At 37.6% G+C, this 17,001-nt stretch overlaps 1 protein-coding gene across 5 annotated transcripts in view; it reads right to left on the bottom strand.

Annotated features, from left to right (window-relative positions):
* CLIP1 (CAP-Gly domain containing linker protein 1) overlaps nt 1-17,001 on the bottom strand; it is a 127,525-nt gene that overhangs the window by 16,537 nt on the left and 93,987 nt on the right. For all 5 annotated transcript variants that reach the window (XM_044673342.1, XM_044673352.1, XM_044673331.1 and 2 more), the window contains one exon: nt 6,002-6,122. In XM_044673342.1, the coding sequence (XP_044529277.1) occupies nt 6,002-6,122 (121 nt within the window). The remainder of the gene's footprint in view (nt 1-6,001; nt 6,123-17,001) is intronic.

Genomic DNA, 17,001 nt, shown 5'->3' with positions numbered 1-17,001 from the left:
AGAGAGAGAGAGAGAGAGAGAGAGAGAGAGAGAGAGAGAGAGAGAGAGAGAGAGAGAGAGAAGCGCCAAGCTTGGAGATTGGTGTGTGTGTGTATGGGGGGGGGGGGGGGGTCGGTCGGTCCTGAGTTTAAATTTGATGCCAGATATTTCCTAGCTGTGTGACCTTGGGCAAGTCACTTAACTCCAATTGCCTAGCTCCTACTACTCTTCTGACTTGGAACTGACACCTAGTATTGATTGTAAGACAGAAGTTAAAAAAAAAATTAAAGGAACTGGGTAAACTATGGATAGTTTGTTTGGCAGGTCATAGATGGATATGAAAAGAACTTTCATAAGATATGAGACAAGAAAATGGAATTTGTAAAGAGACCTGCAACAACTCAAAAACTACCCTATGTCTAAATACCAGATTTAACTCTTGAATGTGCTTGAGAAAGCTGGTTGAAAGGAAGGTACTCACTACTGGGCCTGTATCCTAAAGAGATAAATAAGGGGAAAGGGCCTACTTGTACAAAAATATTTATGGCAACTCTTTTTGTAGTGGAAAAGAATTGGAAATTGAGGGGAAGTCCATCCATTGGGTAATGGGTGAATAAATTGTGGTATATGTTGGTGATGGAATACTATTGTATTATAAGAAATGATAAGTAGGATGATTTCGGAAGAACTAGGAAGATCTATAGGAACTGATGCAGAGCACAATAAGCAGAATTGGGAGAGCATTATAACAATAACAGCAACATTGCATGATGATTATCTGTGATACTTACTACTCTCAGCAATGCAATGACCTGGGACAATCCTAAAAGACTTATGATGGGGAATGCTATCTACTCCTAGAGAAAGAACTGTTGGAGCCGTCTTTCACATTGGTTTATTTATGGTTTTATTTTTATTTATATGAGCTCTTACAATGATGACTAATATGGAAGTGTATTTTGCATGAAAATAAAAATAAAATTTAATTAAAAAAAGAAGGTATATATAAGTAATTCTTCATACATTTTACTTTCTACTTAAAAATGGTGATACCACTTTAACCATAGAAAAATATTCTTAATTAACTAATTAAAGAATTGTTGTGGCTGAAAAACTTGTTGTCTGGTAGCCAACTTGGTGAAAACCTCTCTAAATTTAACAGATCTGGTCTTGAGAAAATATGTCTTTCTAGTCTGGTAGAACTTGTGAAAATTTATACTCAGCTGGAAGTCTAAAAGAACCTGGATAACCCTCCATTCTAGGACTATGGCTAAATCCATGCTGGTTGATCTGATTTGATTAGTTTTAGGGAAAATTATACCATTCCATATGATAAAAATAAAATTTCACTGCACATGCATGTCTGAGAAAGTGGCTAATTATAAACAGAATATTATTTATGGCTCTACTGAAATGACAGCTCTAGATTCTAAAAGAGATTTCATTTATCCTTTGGTGATCCCAAGAAATTCATGACCAAAAAAATAAGCCACAAATTATTTCATGTATCCCTCTTCCATAAGCAAAGGTTAAACTCATTGAAAATCAGTATTTTATTCCCTAATACTGACCTGAAAACACAAGATAGCACATATTTTGATACTTGGAAAGACAGAGTCAGACTTTATGGAAAAAAAAAACAAAACTTCAAATTTCCACCTAATGGTGAATAACCCTGTTGGCTAATTCTTAATATTACAATTATTTTGCAGAACTATTGGTATAAAGAGGATAATGAGATGGTTTTTCTGATTGGTCTTAACTGCATTTCCCCCTCAGTGTAATCACAATAATGTTATTGCACTTTTCACACTCCACCTATTGCCAACTAGAACTGAACGTAACCTTAAATTAAGATTGTTATATTGAAAGCAAAAATGTTTTCTGAGAAACCAAGATAAACTAAATACTCAGGCTCCCTCAGCATATGATTCTAACAAGCTTGATTTTCTGGCCTGCTGAAAAATACCAATATTTTATTCTCATCCCAATGATCCTTAGGTCAATGAAAGATGAAACTATATTCAGCATAATCTGTCTCACAAGGCAAGGAATATCTTAATATATTTTAGCAAGATTTCCATCAAAATAGTTGGTAAGTATTCATGTTTTCAATTATCTAGTAAATTCACGTATACAGAATATCTAATTCCCTACTGGTACCATAAAAAAAAAGTACTATTGTCCTCAACATCTCAACATATTCAGAGATCTTTCTTGGTCCTGGAAAAGTAGTGATCCACAGTTGAAAAGTGCTTTTTTAACATTAAAAATGGTAAATCTTACTTGAGAGAGAAGGAACAAGGAATCTTTTTTTGGATATTCCTTCAGTTGGAAGAATGCATGTTTGGTGAAAAAAAAAACAAAACAGGTCAACGGGCAGCTAGGTGGCACAATGGATAGAGTTCCAGGTCTGGAGCTAGGAAGACCAAGGTTCAAATGTGACCTCACACTGTGTAACCCTGGGCAAGTTACTTAACTCCGATTGTCTAGCCCTTCTGTCTTGGGAGTTGTTACTAAGACAGAAAGTAAGCGTTAAAACAAAAATAATAACGATAAAAGACTTTAGCCACTCTGTTCTAGCTATGTCACCTTCTTATGAAAATAAAGAAGCAAATCAAATAACTCTTTCCATGACTTATCATCACAATTGTAAAACACTTCCTTCTTTCTTAAAGGATGTGATATTTAATGCATCCAAGAAAAAAGGAGGAAATGTAAAGAAGAAAGTTAACTCCTGTATTATTCTCTGCAACGAAATAATCTCAATATTCTATTTCTCATAACCTTTTGTTCTATCCTTTAAGGGGCTCATGGGGAAGGATATGCACTGAAACTAAGGTAAAGGGCAGAAATTCTTTCATCCCATAAGAGTCAATTACTGTTGCAACCACTTTGCTCAGATGTTAAAGATAGAAAAAAAAAAAAAAAGATAAACTAGGCCTGAAATGCAATATTTTCCAATTCATGATGTGTTGTTATTGTTTTGTTGTTTCAGTTATGTCTGACTCTTTGTGATCCCATTTGAGGTTTTCTTGGTAAAGATATTAGAGTGGTTTGGCATTTCCTTTTCCAGTTCACTTTACAGATGAGGAAACTGAGGCAAATAAGGTAAAGTGATTTTTCCAAGGTCACACAGCCAGATTCAAACTCTGAGAGATATCTTTCTGACTCGATGCCCAGCACTCTATCTACTGTGCTACTGAGCTGTCCCATATGATAAATAGGGCTATTTAATTGATGTGGGTATCTTTAGCTTTCCAAAGAGACACAGAATTAGAGTATGGGGAGTCTTGGATTCTCCTAGCAATAAAAAATATGAAGTAAAATAAAAACATCAGCTTACAGAACAATTTATATCATTTTTATAGAAAAATTAGTTCTCAGAAAAATATACCAGAAGTTTTACCTAACTATAGTACAGGTGGGGATGTTTTCTATTAGTAAGGGAAATAGGACAAGAACAAAGTCTATCTATCCAGCACATGGCTTTATCTGTCCTTTATCTTCACTCTTGTTGCCCGCTATGTCCTGGCATGAAGAGACTGAACTTCACATATTTTCCCAGTACCACTTTTCTCTAAGTAAACTCTACCTGCCTAACAAAGGTATAATTTATCACACTCTGATGGAGGATGATGGCCAATATCTATCCCTCTATTTGGAAGGTAATGAAGAGAGGAAATGAAAGATCTTCATAGAAACAAACTGCACTATAGCTATTCTTTTGGATTCAGAGAAAATAGAAACCAAGATAACCTTGTGTTTAGGTAAGTTTATTCCTAAACCAGTAATGGGCAAATTATGCTGCCCCCTGAAATGTTCTATCCCCCCAGCGACATTCTTCCTAATCTGATGAATACAATAAGTGGGATACAATACAATGAAACTTCAAAAGAGTTGCCTTAGAAACAGACTGACAGATGAGCATTTCTTTTCCTTTGGCCCCCTCTTTAAAAAGTTTGTCCATCACTGTCCTAAACCATTTCACCTAGCTGAGTATCCCAGAAAAGAATAATCTCTGAGTCTCATGGTCATCAGCATTTACTAATCTCTATCATGAAGCCCATTTTTCTAATACTTCAAAATCCTACATGCTTTTAGTACAAATCTGATCTTTTCAGGCTTTGGTAAAGATATAGAATATATTCTATGCCTTACAGCAATTTCTCATCTGTCTGAGGTAGACTAAGTTATTACTCAGTTTTCCCTCAGAACTACCTTCTAAGGAACCCTTCAAATTATCCTAATGGCGACAACCCTTTAAAACCTTGACAAAATTTTCTAAAACTCTTAAACCCCAGGCTTTTAGGATGGCACTCAACAGTCCAACTATGGCCAGAATTAAAACTGGAAGCCATTTATATGCTGAGTTTTTATTTCTTCAATGAAGTACTAGTTTTAAGGCTCCTAGGACCTAAGAGAGAAGATTAAGGAAATGTGCATAGCTGCAAAGGTATCCACATTGCTTTATTTTGAAGACTGGAGAGACCTAAAGCTTGACTACCTTACACTTAGGAACACAACCTGTGCCTTAAAAGAAACTGGTTTGCCCAAAAAGCTTCCATTTCCCTGAAAAGATCAACATTGTAGCTCTCAAAATCTACAAAAAGAGGGGGCAGCTGGGTAGCTCAGTGGATTGAGAGTCAGGCCTTAGAGACGCTGGCGGTCCTAGGTTCAAATCTGACCTCAGACACTTCCCAGCTGTGTGACCCTGGGCAAGTCACTTGATTCCCCCCCCATTGCCCACCCTTTTCCACTCTTCCACCTAGGAGCCAATACACAGAAGTTAAGGGTTTAAAAAAAAAATCTACAAAAAGAACATACCTAGATTCCATTCAAGTCCAAACAACCTCTGACAACATGAATGAAAGGAGAATCTTAATTCCATTCATGAATACCCTCTGGGACAGTACTGACAGTAGCTGGTGGGGTAAGGATGAGGAAATTTATTCTAATAAGTCTTTTAATTGAAAAAGTATATCTGAGCCCTGATAGACTATGGCATTCTGTGCTTTGAATGCTAAAAAAATGGGGAGAGCTATAGTGAAGTTTTGAAGTATAAAATTTAAAAGGATCATAACAAAAACTAGTTGTTTGTACTCTACATGTAGAGTAGACAACACATGATAAAATTCCCAAAATGACTGACCAAGCTACTCTGGGTTTTTGACATTTAAAACAGAGATGCCATGATCTAAAACATATTACATTATAGGCAGATCACTGCAAACCATGTAGGAAAAAACAAAATGCCATCAGAGGGGGTAAGGCAGAATACCAATGATAAAATGGTCAAGTTCTACTTTTAAAATGATTCCTAAGTTGCTGTTATGCTGCTAAATGTAATCATCTAGCTTTGTGACTGAACTGTATAATAACTTGGAATAAAACCTAGTCAATTGCTATATACAGATTACTATGTCCAATTGGACCATAATCCTTTTAGAGATTTAAAACACTCATTTAGTTTTTTTCCCTTTGTTAGAAAATTGTATGAATCAGACTTAGTAGTTGTGTCAGAAACCCTTTTGATAAAGCCAATAGGCAAGTGGCTAGAGTTTGTTTGCCCTTAGCTAATTCCCACATATATCCCATGTATCAATGCATACAATTAAACTATCATTTGGAAATTATGGTCCATAAAAGGGATTCATTCATTTAAAAATAGCTACTGACTCCCAGACTGCACATAATTCAGATTAATTTTCTTAACAGGTTAATACGGAAATGCAAGCTGAATGAGAAGAACCTCTTTCCCTCTAGGCTTCTTGCAAGGAAATTCTCATTTCCTTGTAAGCCTCCAGGGGCTTTTTGTTTACCAGACTTCATGAAACTTTGAGGTATCCTATTCTTGAAACCAAATAAAAATTCCCTGAGGACCAAATAAGACATTTTATATCAAGGCTGTAAAAGCACATCCCACATTGCTCCACCATATGTGACTGAGTGCTGACTCCTGATGCACTGTCCAAGACAAACATGGGAAAGGTTACCATGCAAAGACATGGGCATCTCTTACCTTTTGGTTACTCGTGACCTCCTCTCTGCTTCTTCCCAGCTCCTCCGTAAGTTTCAGGTTCTCCTCCTGCAACGCTGAAAGCTGTTGGGACTTCCAAGCTGCTGCCTGCTTCAAGGCTTCTCTGCAAGGACAGGGAGTGCAGGGTTACCATAGAAACAAGACAGGCAAGAAAAATGGTGGAAGAGAAGCAGGCTTCCAGCCTGAGGCAGAAAAAGAGTTCTCTCTGGTCACATGCCTAATGGGAATTTATAATTGGAAAACACCTATTACCCTAAGCGGCATAGAGTAGAGAGCTTTAACCTCTCAAAGTCCAGATGTCACTTCAGAAGGCCATAATCTAAGTGCTCACAATACCTACTGAGCTCCCCACACTACACTCACTCACAAACAAGACAATGGTCATCAGAGTAAGCTCAGTATTTAACTGCACAAATACATTTCATATTCACAGAGTAATTTATTATGTCATTTCCTGAGCACATGCTAGACTGCCTAGCTTTGTAATCTGTTTCCCCTGGCAAGAAGAGAAATCTGATGGTCCTATTTGCTGGTATCTGATGAAGCTGAGAGATGACGTGCATCTGAATATATTTTTAGGACAACTAGAGGCGAAATGCCCTAGAGAGAGCAGTTTTCTAATTACATAAGGCATGTTTAACTCCCCACAAATGAGAATGATACCCTTTCCCAGAACTGATTTTTCATCAAAGGCAGAAAATAAAAATACCACATAGAACATGTGCAACCAACAAATACATGGATCTATCCCATTCAATGCAAAAATTAATTAAAATGATTATTTGAGTTATTAGCTAAGGCATAATTTGATTGGTATTTTTCTCAATACAATCACTGGAATTAATTTTATTAATATAATTATACAGCAAGAGGTTTGGATGTAGCTATGAATTGGAGGTAAACATATGCTTGTTAATTTCCATTGAGTGAGTGATGATACAAGGATGAATCCTGAATCTTGGTCTAAATTAATTTGATGATGCATCAACACATCTATATTTAACCTCAGTTGTCTATAGGTAGACAGACTTGATATTTTGATTTCTCTTACTTCTCTTGCTTTCTCTCTCTCTTTTTTTAAAACACTTACCTTCCACTTTAGAATCAATACAGTGTATTGGTTCCATGGTAGAAGACTGGTACGGGCTAGGTAATGGGGGTCAAGTGACTTGTCCAGGGTCACATAGCTTGGCTCTCAATCCACTGTCCCCAACTTTTCTCTGACTTCAATCACAGTTTTGGCACTCATATTAGGGTGACTCCACAAATGTTTAAGGGAACAGAAAGCAACATGGTTTAGTGGGAAGAACACTAGATCTGTAATCAGATTCTGGACCTGGATACAAATCCTACCCTTGCAAGATAGCTATTATTGCCCCTCTCTGAGTCTCAATATGGTTATATTCCTATCTGATGGGAGAAAAGGTAAAGCATGGTGATGAGATTAGAAGTGATTAATTTATCCTAGGAAGAGCATATTGTTTGCAGAGGTTGACACCAGACAGAGCTAGGGCTAGAAGGTATCTAGGATGGCATGCCAGTATTGAGGAACAGCAAGAGAAAATGCCCAGACCTGAAATATTGAGTGTCTTGTGCAAGGAATGAAAAGGGGGAAAGGATTTGGAAATAAAAATAATGAATTTTATTTTGGACATAATGAATTGAGATGGTCATCCAGTTCAAGATATTTAATAGCCCCGTGGAAATGTAAGTCTAGAGGTCAACAGAGAGGTTAGGGCTAGGTGAGATTTGAGAATCATCCACATAGAGATGATAATTAAATGCATGGAAGCTGATGAGATCACCAAGTGAAACAATATAGTGGGAGAAGGGCCCAGAAGGATCTTGTGGGATACCCAAAACTAGGGGTCATGTCCTGGATGTAGATCCAAGCAAAGGAAATGGAGTAGGAACACTCAGAGACAAAGAGAATGAGGAGAGAGTTGTCTCCTGAAAACTTAAGAGAGATAAGAGCATCAAAGGGAAAAGAATGATCAACAGTGTTAGAGGGTGCAGAGAGATCAAGGATCATGAATATGAGCAAGCCACTGAAGTATTTTCAGCCACTCTGCCATAACTCTCCAGTACTAGGAATACCTTTGACTCTCAACCCAAACCAAAAGAGAGGCAGGGAGGAAAGCATGTACGAGAAGATGTATTCAAGAACATGATTTGTGCCAGGTAAACTGCCCATAAATACACCAGGATTAAGCAAGTAGGAAAGTAGCTTTCTAAAAAAGCTACTCATGAGAAGGTTCAAGAAACCTCATCACTAGAGGCCAGGTACTATGGCTTTTTATGAAATCAGATGTTATCAGAAGTTCACTGAACTTCTTATTTGTAAACATCATTTCCAGTATCTCACATGTGAAATAACCAGGACTTCAAAACATATCTGCACTTCCAGAGTGAAGCAATTAATGATTTATGGGAAGCAAGTAAAGCCCATCCATAGTTGGCCTGTTTTGTGTACTAATCACATCAAATGTGTCAATCATGCCAAAAGATATTCAGCTGGCATGCTATATATGTGAAAAACATACTTAAACTAAACTATAAAGACAAATATTCATTTTAAAGAATAAAAAAATTCTTCCCATTATTTGTAGCTATGAGTGTTAGATATTTTTCCCCAAATATTAGATGTTTTAGGGCCCAAAGGTACCTAAATATATGATTACAAATGGAAAAATATGGGATAAAATCAGGTATTAGCAAGTTTTTTTTTCCAATTTCATTTGCGGGTGAATTTTCAATACAAATGCAAGGACATAAAGGATTAATGAAATAAAAAATGTTTCTGTGAACAATTTTCAACAATTCATCTTTATACCAATGAAAAATAAATCTCTCATGCCAGAACTAAGATGGTAGAGAAGGTACATGGAATCGATCTGTTCTCTACCAAATTACCCTCCAAAAAAACTAAGGCCTCAGAATGAATTCTAGAAGAGCATGATCAAAAAAATACAGGATGAAGTAATGTTTAAGCCCTAAACAATTTAGAAGGCGGCACAAGGGATCTAGTGCATTGAGTGGAGGTGGAGTACAAAGGAGAAAACTAGGACAGGTCCTACTACCAAGGCAAGAGGCCCTAGGCCCAACTGAAGCAGCAATAAAAGCTCCTGGAACTCTCAGTCAAATGGGGGAATTGGTTCAAACAACTGCTCAGAGGGAGATTACAGGGGTCCATTTGCTGGCTCTAGATGCAAGACTCTTGTCACATTGCCCATATGCAGATCAAGGTTACAGTCCTGGGGAGCAGTCGCAGAGTAAGGAAGAGCTAGAGCATACACCAGCCACAGGGAAGCAGGGCACCCTAGTCACTGTTCCAAGGGATACAAGAGTGCTTGTGGTTGGTTATTCATAGACCGGATCATAGTCCAAAAGAAGATTATTAAACACTCATCTCCTTCTATCTTGGAAGAACTGAAAACAGATAGACCCCCCCAGAGCCAGTTCTGAAGACAGGTACACGAAGATCCTGAAGCTTGGAACAATGTTTCCCTTCACCACAGTTACAGAAGCAAAATTTAAGTTTTTTAAAGTAAAAGAAAAGAAAAAGTTTGGAAATGAGCAAACAACAACAACAAAAGAAACTCAACATTGTAAGGGAGAAAAAGGGGTTTTATGGGTTCAATATATTAAAAGGTGGTCGCCAGGGGAAATTTCCCCAATTAAGGAATAATCTCAAGTCAAAATTGACTTTTATGGTGATTTATTTATAATTAGGAAGGTTGAAGGTAGGGAAATTGAGAGAGAGAAAGTGGCCCAGACCAGAGGCCTGGAGCAGGTAAGAATTTAGAGACCCAGCAGAGGGGCACAGAGGCTAATTAAAACAAGGCTTCTAGCCACACTTTTACAATTAGAGGCAAGAGGGGACTCCCTGAGGGTAGAGCCTCCAGAAACACCAAGGGAAGAGAAAGAGAGTCAGCCTAACTTACCCACATGATAATTCAAAGGGAAGCAGTCAGAGGTCCCACCAGTCTCAGCATTCTAACACTCCTCCATGAACCAGAAGATGCTGTCTTCCCCTGAAGACCTTCGCTGACTGAGGACCTTCTCCTTTTAAAGGGGTCATTTATGCGTCACTTCCTGTTCCTCCCTCCTAATTTGCATGTCCAATCACAATAGACAATTCTCATAAGACCACCTCGTGGGTGGGTCAGTTGACACTAACACACTTGGATTATGGACCTCTGAGAATTAGAGGTGTTCTCACCTTTGGTGATTAAATCTAAAGATGGGCAGTGTAGACTTAATCTAATTATCACAACATAGAAAGTTATTTTGGTTATAAGGAAGACCAAAACACAAACTCAGAAGAAGACAATAAAGTTAGTATTGCTGCATCCAAAACCTCCAAGAAAAATATGAATTGCTCTCAAGCCCAAAAAGAATTAAAAGAGGAGCTCAAAAAGTATTTTAAAAATCAAATAAGTAAGGCAGAAGAAAAATCAAGAGGGGGCAGCTGGGTAGCTCAGTGGATTGAGAGCTAGTCCTAGAGATGGGAGGTCCTGGGTTCAAATGTGGCCTCAGACACTTTCTAGCTGTGTGACCCTGGGCAAGTCACTTAACCCTGTTATAAGAGAATTAGGGAAAGTTTAGTAAGAAGCATAAGTTAGCTGGATGGCTAACAGAGAAGGTTCCAGGCATGGAATGGTGGAGTGAGACTTTTTTTTCTGAGGGACTCTCTGGATACAACTGCTGGCAGTTAGGGGCTTTTCTTAGCTGCTGGAGGTGAAGAGCCCAGAAAATAACCATCTCCTATAAATCCATCTACCCTGGGAAAGATCAAATTGAGCAGTGATTCTGGTTTGATTAGTGGACATATCAAACCAGTTCAGCTCCTTGACTTTACCCCTTTTGTGGACTTACTTGCTGTGACTCCTGGAGGCTGTGAACAATGCTGGAACAGAAGTGGACCCCTGCAGTGAGACTTACATTCCCTTCTGACCTTACAGGTTGGACCTGTCAGCCTGAACTTAGAACTAGTGTAGTTTTGTCCTAATTCCTTAACTCTGAGCTTACCCATTAGAAATTAGTTTAGTCTGTCCATTCTTTCAATACCTAACCCCTAAGCTTTAATAAACGGGTTTTCTTTACTTTCTGTGCCTTTCTCCAAACCCAAGAAATAATCCATAGAAAGATAGCCTTCAACTTTTGTCTTTTGCCTGGCTAGGCTGACCAGTAAACTGCCAACTGTCATTCACCGACCAATTTGTTTTACTCAAATCACACATTCCTTGGGTAGGTTTCTCAGTTATCCTGTGTATCCTGTCACTTGTGGGTATGTGGGTGTGTCCTGGTTGTGTGTGCGACCCTTGTGTTATACTGTGAAGGCAGTTACCTATTTGAACCCCTGTTGCCTAGCCCTTACCACTCTTCTGCCTTGGAACCATGCCGGGGGCCATCAAAGCCCACACTGTCTGACAAAGTCACAGGGGGGACCTCGAGGAAGTGCATGGCAGCCTCAGGAAGGATGGTAACTCCTCACTCAGATATCCCTGTGTGACTCTTCTCTTGCTAACACTCCCTATTTAGTGATTAATATACCCACTCAGCCCCAGGGAAATACAGAAGAACACTATAGGCTATTATTAGAACCCTTACAAGTCCCCTATAAACTCCTAGGAAAAGCCTCACCTTTATATGTTATAATACAGAAATTCCCCTAGAAGTCACTTCATAACAAACTAGCAAATAGTGAGTTAATGTTAAAGATTTTAAAACCCTAACTACACAAGTGCCTGCAAAAACAGGCCAAAACAGACTCCCCCTCCCTGGTCCCTGATTCAGTACAGTACGTTAACATAAAAGAACAATAAATGATATATGGAGAAATTGTCTCCTGTACTTTCCCCCCACTGTAGCCCAAGAGATATGTCAAACACACCTTGAAAAATATATCAAAGGTTACTGGAGAATGAAAAGTATGACTTAATACACTATCTCTAAGAAAAGATGTATGATGAGAATGGATTTCCATGCCAACATTATGTGTGATCTCAAAGTGTATAAGAAAATGTATAAATTAAACCTTACTCAAGGCAGACCAGAGCAGTATTTATGATGCCTGCCTGGCTGAAATTCAAACTGTCTCTCATTCATCACGCACCCACGCCGTCTCACCTCCTTGAGACCCTGGACCTGGGGGAGCCGGCCTCCTCCAGAACCAATACATAGTGGAAAGTAAGAGTTTAAAAAAATTGGGAAAAGAAAAAAGAATGATACAGGAAAATCATGAAAGAAGAGTCAACAGCATGGTAAAAAGAAATACAAAAAAGTAATAAAAAAATTAATATCTTAAAAAACAGAATAGGCCAAGTAGTAAAAGAGGCACAAAAATCCAACAAAGAGAAGAAATTCTTAAAAGCAGAATTGGCCAAATGGAAAAAGATATACAGAAATGCACTGGAGAGAAAAACTTCTTGAAAGACAGAATTGGTCCTTTGGAAAAAGAGGTACAAAAATTCAGTGAGGAAAAGAACTCTTTACAAAGTATACTTAGCCAAATGGAAAAGGAAGTACAAAAGCTCACTCAAGAAAATCATGCCTTAAAAAACTGGAATTGGGCAAGCACAAGCTAATGAATCCTTGAGACATCAAGAAACAAAGTCAAAAGAATCAAAAAACAAAAAAATGTGAATTATTTTGTTGAAAAATAATTCATCATGAAAATAAATCCAGGAGAGATAATCTAAGAATTATTGAATTAGCTGTTTCTACATTAAAGCATCAGAGCGGGGTTGGAATTTGATATTCCAGAGAGCAAAGGACTTAAGACTTCAGGAGAAAGAGAAATGCACTGGGAGAAAGGGTGGGTAGAGGATGAACAGAATACTGTACAATGAACAACTGAATAATTTAACTATTCTCAGCAACACAATGATCTAAAACTATCCCAAAAGACTCATGATAAAAAAATGCCATCTGTTTTCAGGGAAAAAGAACCAACAGAATCTGAATCCAGACCAAAGCAAATTTTTCTCATTTTCTTCTTTTTTTAAAAAAACTCTTACCTTCTGTCATAGAATCAATACTGTGTATTGGTTCCAAGGCAGAACAATGATAAGGACTAGGCAATGGGGAATAAGTGATTTGCCCAGGGTCACACAGCTAGGAAGTATCTGAGGCCAGATTTGAACTGGACCTACCATCTAGAGGCCTGGCTCTCAATCCACTGAGCTCCCCAGCTCCCTGCTTCACTTTCTTTCTTAATTATTTTCTATTTGAGTTTTTGTCCACAAAAGGATTAATATGGGAAAATGTTTAACATGATTACACATGTAAAATCTATATGATTTTTTTTACCATATCAATGGGGGTGGGGCCTAAGGTGGTGGAAAAAAATAGAGGGAGAGAATTAAAGACTCAAAATTCCTTGAAAAATGTTTAAAAGGGTAATTTTGGAAAAAATAAAATGAAATTTAATGAGAAAAAAATAAACTTGTTAAATTTTTCTGAACAAAGCCAGCATTTGGATTTTTAAAAAAAATAAGTAAATTAAAAAAAAAATAAGTAAATTTTTTATGGATGGAAACTAAATGATATTTGTAATATTTTTATCATAATAGTAGATTCCATCCATTCATTATACTTTTCTGAGTTATCTGACTTGCATGCAAGTACAGGTTTTTAATGTTATCACTGTTAAATGCCATTTCTGTGAATTTGCTATTGGGGGGAGGGGGAGAAGGAGAGAGAGAGAGAGAGATTGAAGGCCATTGAGTTTGACAAGAGATTATTGGTAATTTTGAAGAAAACAATTACAGTTAAATGATGAGGTACAGAAGCCAAACTGTCAAGTTAAGAAGAGAATGAGAGGGAAGAAATAAAAGAATCTATTGTAAATGCCTTCTTAAGGAAGTCAGACATAAAAGGCTAGAGAGATATGGGATGGTTGCGGCAGGGATGGAGATATTAAGTGAAGGCTTTGTGCAGATGGGGAGACACAGGCATGTTTGTAGGCAGTAGAAAAGTAGCCAAGTGGATGAGGAGAGAGAAAATAACTGAGAAGAGTAGAGATGATAGAGGGGACAATCTGCTATAGCAACAGTCAGCAACCTTTTTGGCCATGAGAGTCATAAACACCTGAGGAAGGAGGAGGATGGAGGCGGAAGGCGTTGGAATATGGGGAGGGGGCTGAAGGGCCCCCTGGGGCACATCCTGGGGCTCTGCCCAGACTGGCTGGCTGGGAGGTGGAGCCAGATATGGCTCCAGAGCCATACGTTGCCAACCCCTGTGCTATAGGATACAAGATCAATCATGTAAAGGAGTTCACCCTTTAACAAGAAGCACCACTTTTTCATGTGAGACAGTGGTGAAAGAAGAGAGACAGAACATATCTGAGTGGTGACATGAGACAGAAGAGAAAAGAGATGGCTCTAGGCAAATAGCCTAAAATTTTCCAGTAAAATATGAAGTTCTCATCTGAGAGAATGCGGTGGGGGGGGGGGGGGAGGGATAAACCATGAGAAGTTTTAGGAAAGATGGAAAGGTTTGGAAGAGTCAAAACTGTATATATGAATACTTTCCTGTTCCTTACAAAACAGTCTATTCTCCCAAATCTGGGCATTTTCATGGCTGGTCCCTATGCATGGAATTTTCTCCTTTCTCCTTTCTATCTCTTGGTCTCCTTGGCTTCCTTCAAGTTTCAACTCAAATCTCATCTAGAAGAAGTCTTTCTCAGTCTTACTTATTGTTAGTACTTTCCCTATGTTTATTATCTCCAAATTATTCTATATATATCTTGTTTCATAGTTGTTTGCATGAGACTGTGAGCTCCTTAAGAGGAGAATCTGTCTTTTGCCTTTTTTGCCCAGGCTCAGGTTTTCCAATAGTAAATCCAATATAGTTCTGAATATTTCAATATTATAAGCACATAATATATAGAAAACATATATGTTATATACTAAAATCATTTAAATGATCTCTAAAACTCCTTCTAACATGTCTTGAAATACTATGGTTCTAATTCCTTTGATTTTTGTGTAAAATAGAACCTTAAAAAACCTAAAAAAAAATAATTTTGCAAGAGAGTTCTAGAAATTAAGATATAATTATGGGGGCAGCTGGGTAGCTCAGTGAAGTGAGAGCCAGGCCTAGAGACGGGAGGTCCTAGGTTCAAACCCGGCCTCAGCCACTTCCCAGCTGTGTGACCCTGGGCAGGTCACTTGACTCCCATTGCCCACCCTTACCAATCTTCCACCTATGAGACAATACACCGAAGTACAAGGGTTTTAAAAAAAAAGATATAATTATGAAATCTTCTCAAGGCAGATATTGTCTTGCAATCATATGAAGTTTAGAAATGATTAATCTAAACCAAATAATGTATGTGGCAGATGTTATAATTCCTCTTTATCTGAACTACTGTCCCCTAAAAAACATTCAAAAAAATAAATAAGGGTAAAGATATCATCATCCAGAAGAATCATTCTCATTATAATGCATAAAAACACTTACAATTAAATTATTTTTCTTTTAGAAGGGTAACTTTATGATACTAATTAATTCAACAGTATCTTTCAAGATAATTTTAAAAACCCCTGTCCCTCATTATCCAACAAATTTTCTTTTAATAGATCAAAAAAAAGTATTTTAGTAAAGAAATAAGAAGGTGCAGAGGAATCAGTAAGTTTAAAACATTCTAGGCTTCCATCAACTTTCAAATAGAAGGAAAAATTTAGTGCTTCTAAATTCATGACTGGATATTCCTTTGATTCCATTCACTATGTTACCACAGACAGCTAAATTATCTGACTCAGACTGTGGGAGGAAGGTTGGATAACCTTGCCTTACTGCTCAGATGCTCCATTTCCAACTTACTGAACTTACAAGTCAACTTGTCATTTTAACAAGACAAAAAGGTTAAAATGTCCCATGTTGCTGATCAAATTATTTGTCTTACTAAGAAATCCAGAACTATTGTTAGTTTTCTGCAAAACAAATGAAATTTAACCCATTGTGAATGCAATTGAGTTAGTACAGGGTATGCTTTTCCCATACAAGTATTATAAAACTCTTTTATCATCTACTAATAAAATTCAACTTTAGCAAGTATTAGGATTAAAATATTTCTACATTTTCCTATTAAAAAGCCTCAATCATTTATGTCAGAAGTAACTGGTGACCTAAGTAGGCTTTTAGTTTCTCCCTTGTCTTTTGAAGACAATGTAAATAGAAAGAATCCCTCAACTCTGATCTGCAGATATAAATATTAGAGCTAAAATTCTGTGGAGGGAGACCCATACAGCAGTGGAAAAAGTAAATAACTCAATTTGTAGAGATTCAAAATAATAATGTCAGCCTGAAAGATAGACTAAAAAGGAAGTTGTTTCTTCCAAATCCCTTAGTTTGCTTTTATATTTAATTTTTTCTTCAATAAATAAAAATCTACTTCTCCATTCTACCTATCTTGATCCCACTGAAAAGGAAAGAAAAGGGGCAGTTAGGTAGCACAGTGGACAAATACCTGGATTCAGGGGGACCTGGGTTCAAATTGGGCTTCGGACACTTCTCCAGTGTGTGACCCTAAGCAAGTCACTTAAACTTGTGTGCCTAGCCCTTGCCATTCTTCTTAGCAATAATTCTAAGACAGAAGGTAAGGCAGGATGGGGAAGGGTGCGGCAGGGACCCTTACAATACATATGCAGTGAAGCCCCACTACCTCCTCCCTCCAAAAAACACACTGGCCAAATCCCAAAAAATATCTTTTTTAATCTGCACTGTGTATCTACTACTATGATCCTTTAAAATGACATAAGAAAAACTGTGCTGTATGCTTTTTTCCCCCAACACCTCCTGTAGGTACATTCTACTCTTTGGGATACAAATTCTACTTCATAATTACAAAGTGCTTTGCCAAACAAGATTTAAGCTATAGACTACATAACTTAAGTAGCCAATACAACTGTTTATCCTTATCTTTTCCTTTAGCTATGATTCTATTTCTTTCTTTTAAAAAAAAGTTATAGTTG

Source organism: Gracilinanus agilis, chromosome 1, assembly GCF_016433145.1.
Source record: "Gracilinanus agilis isolate LMUSP501 chromosome 1, AgileGrace, whole genome shotgun sequence".
Lineage (NCBI taxonomy): Eukaryota > Metazoa > Chordata > Mammalia > Didelphimorphia > Didelphidae > Gracilinanus > Gracilinanus agilis.
This window is presented reverse-complemented; position numbering and strand designations above follow the sequence as displayed.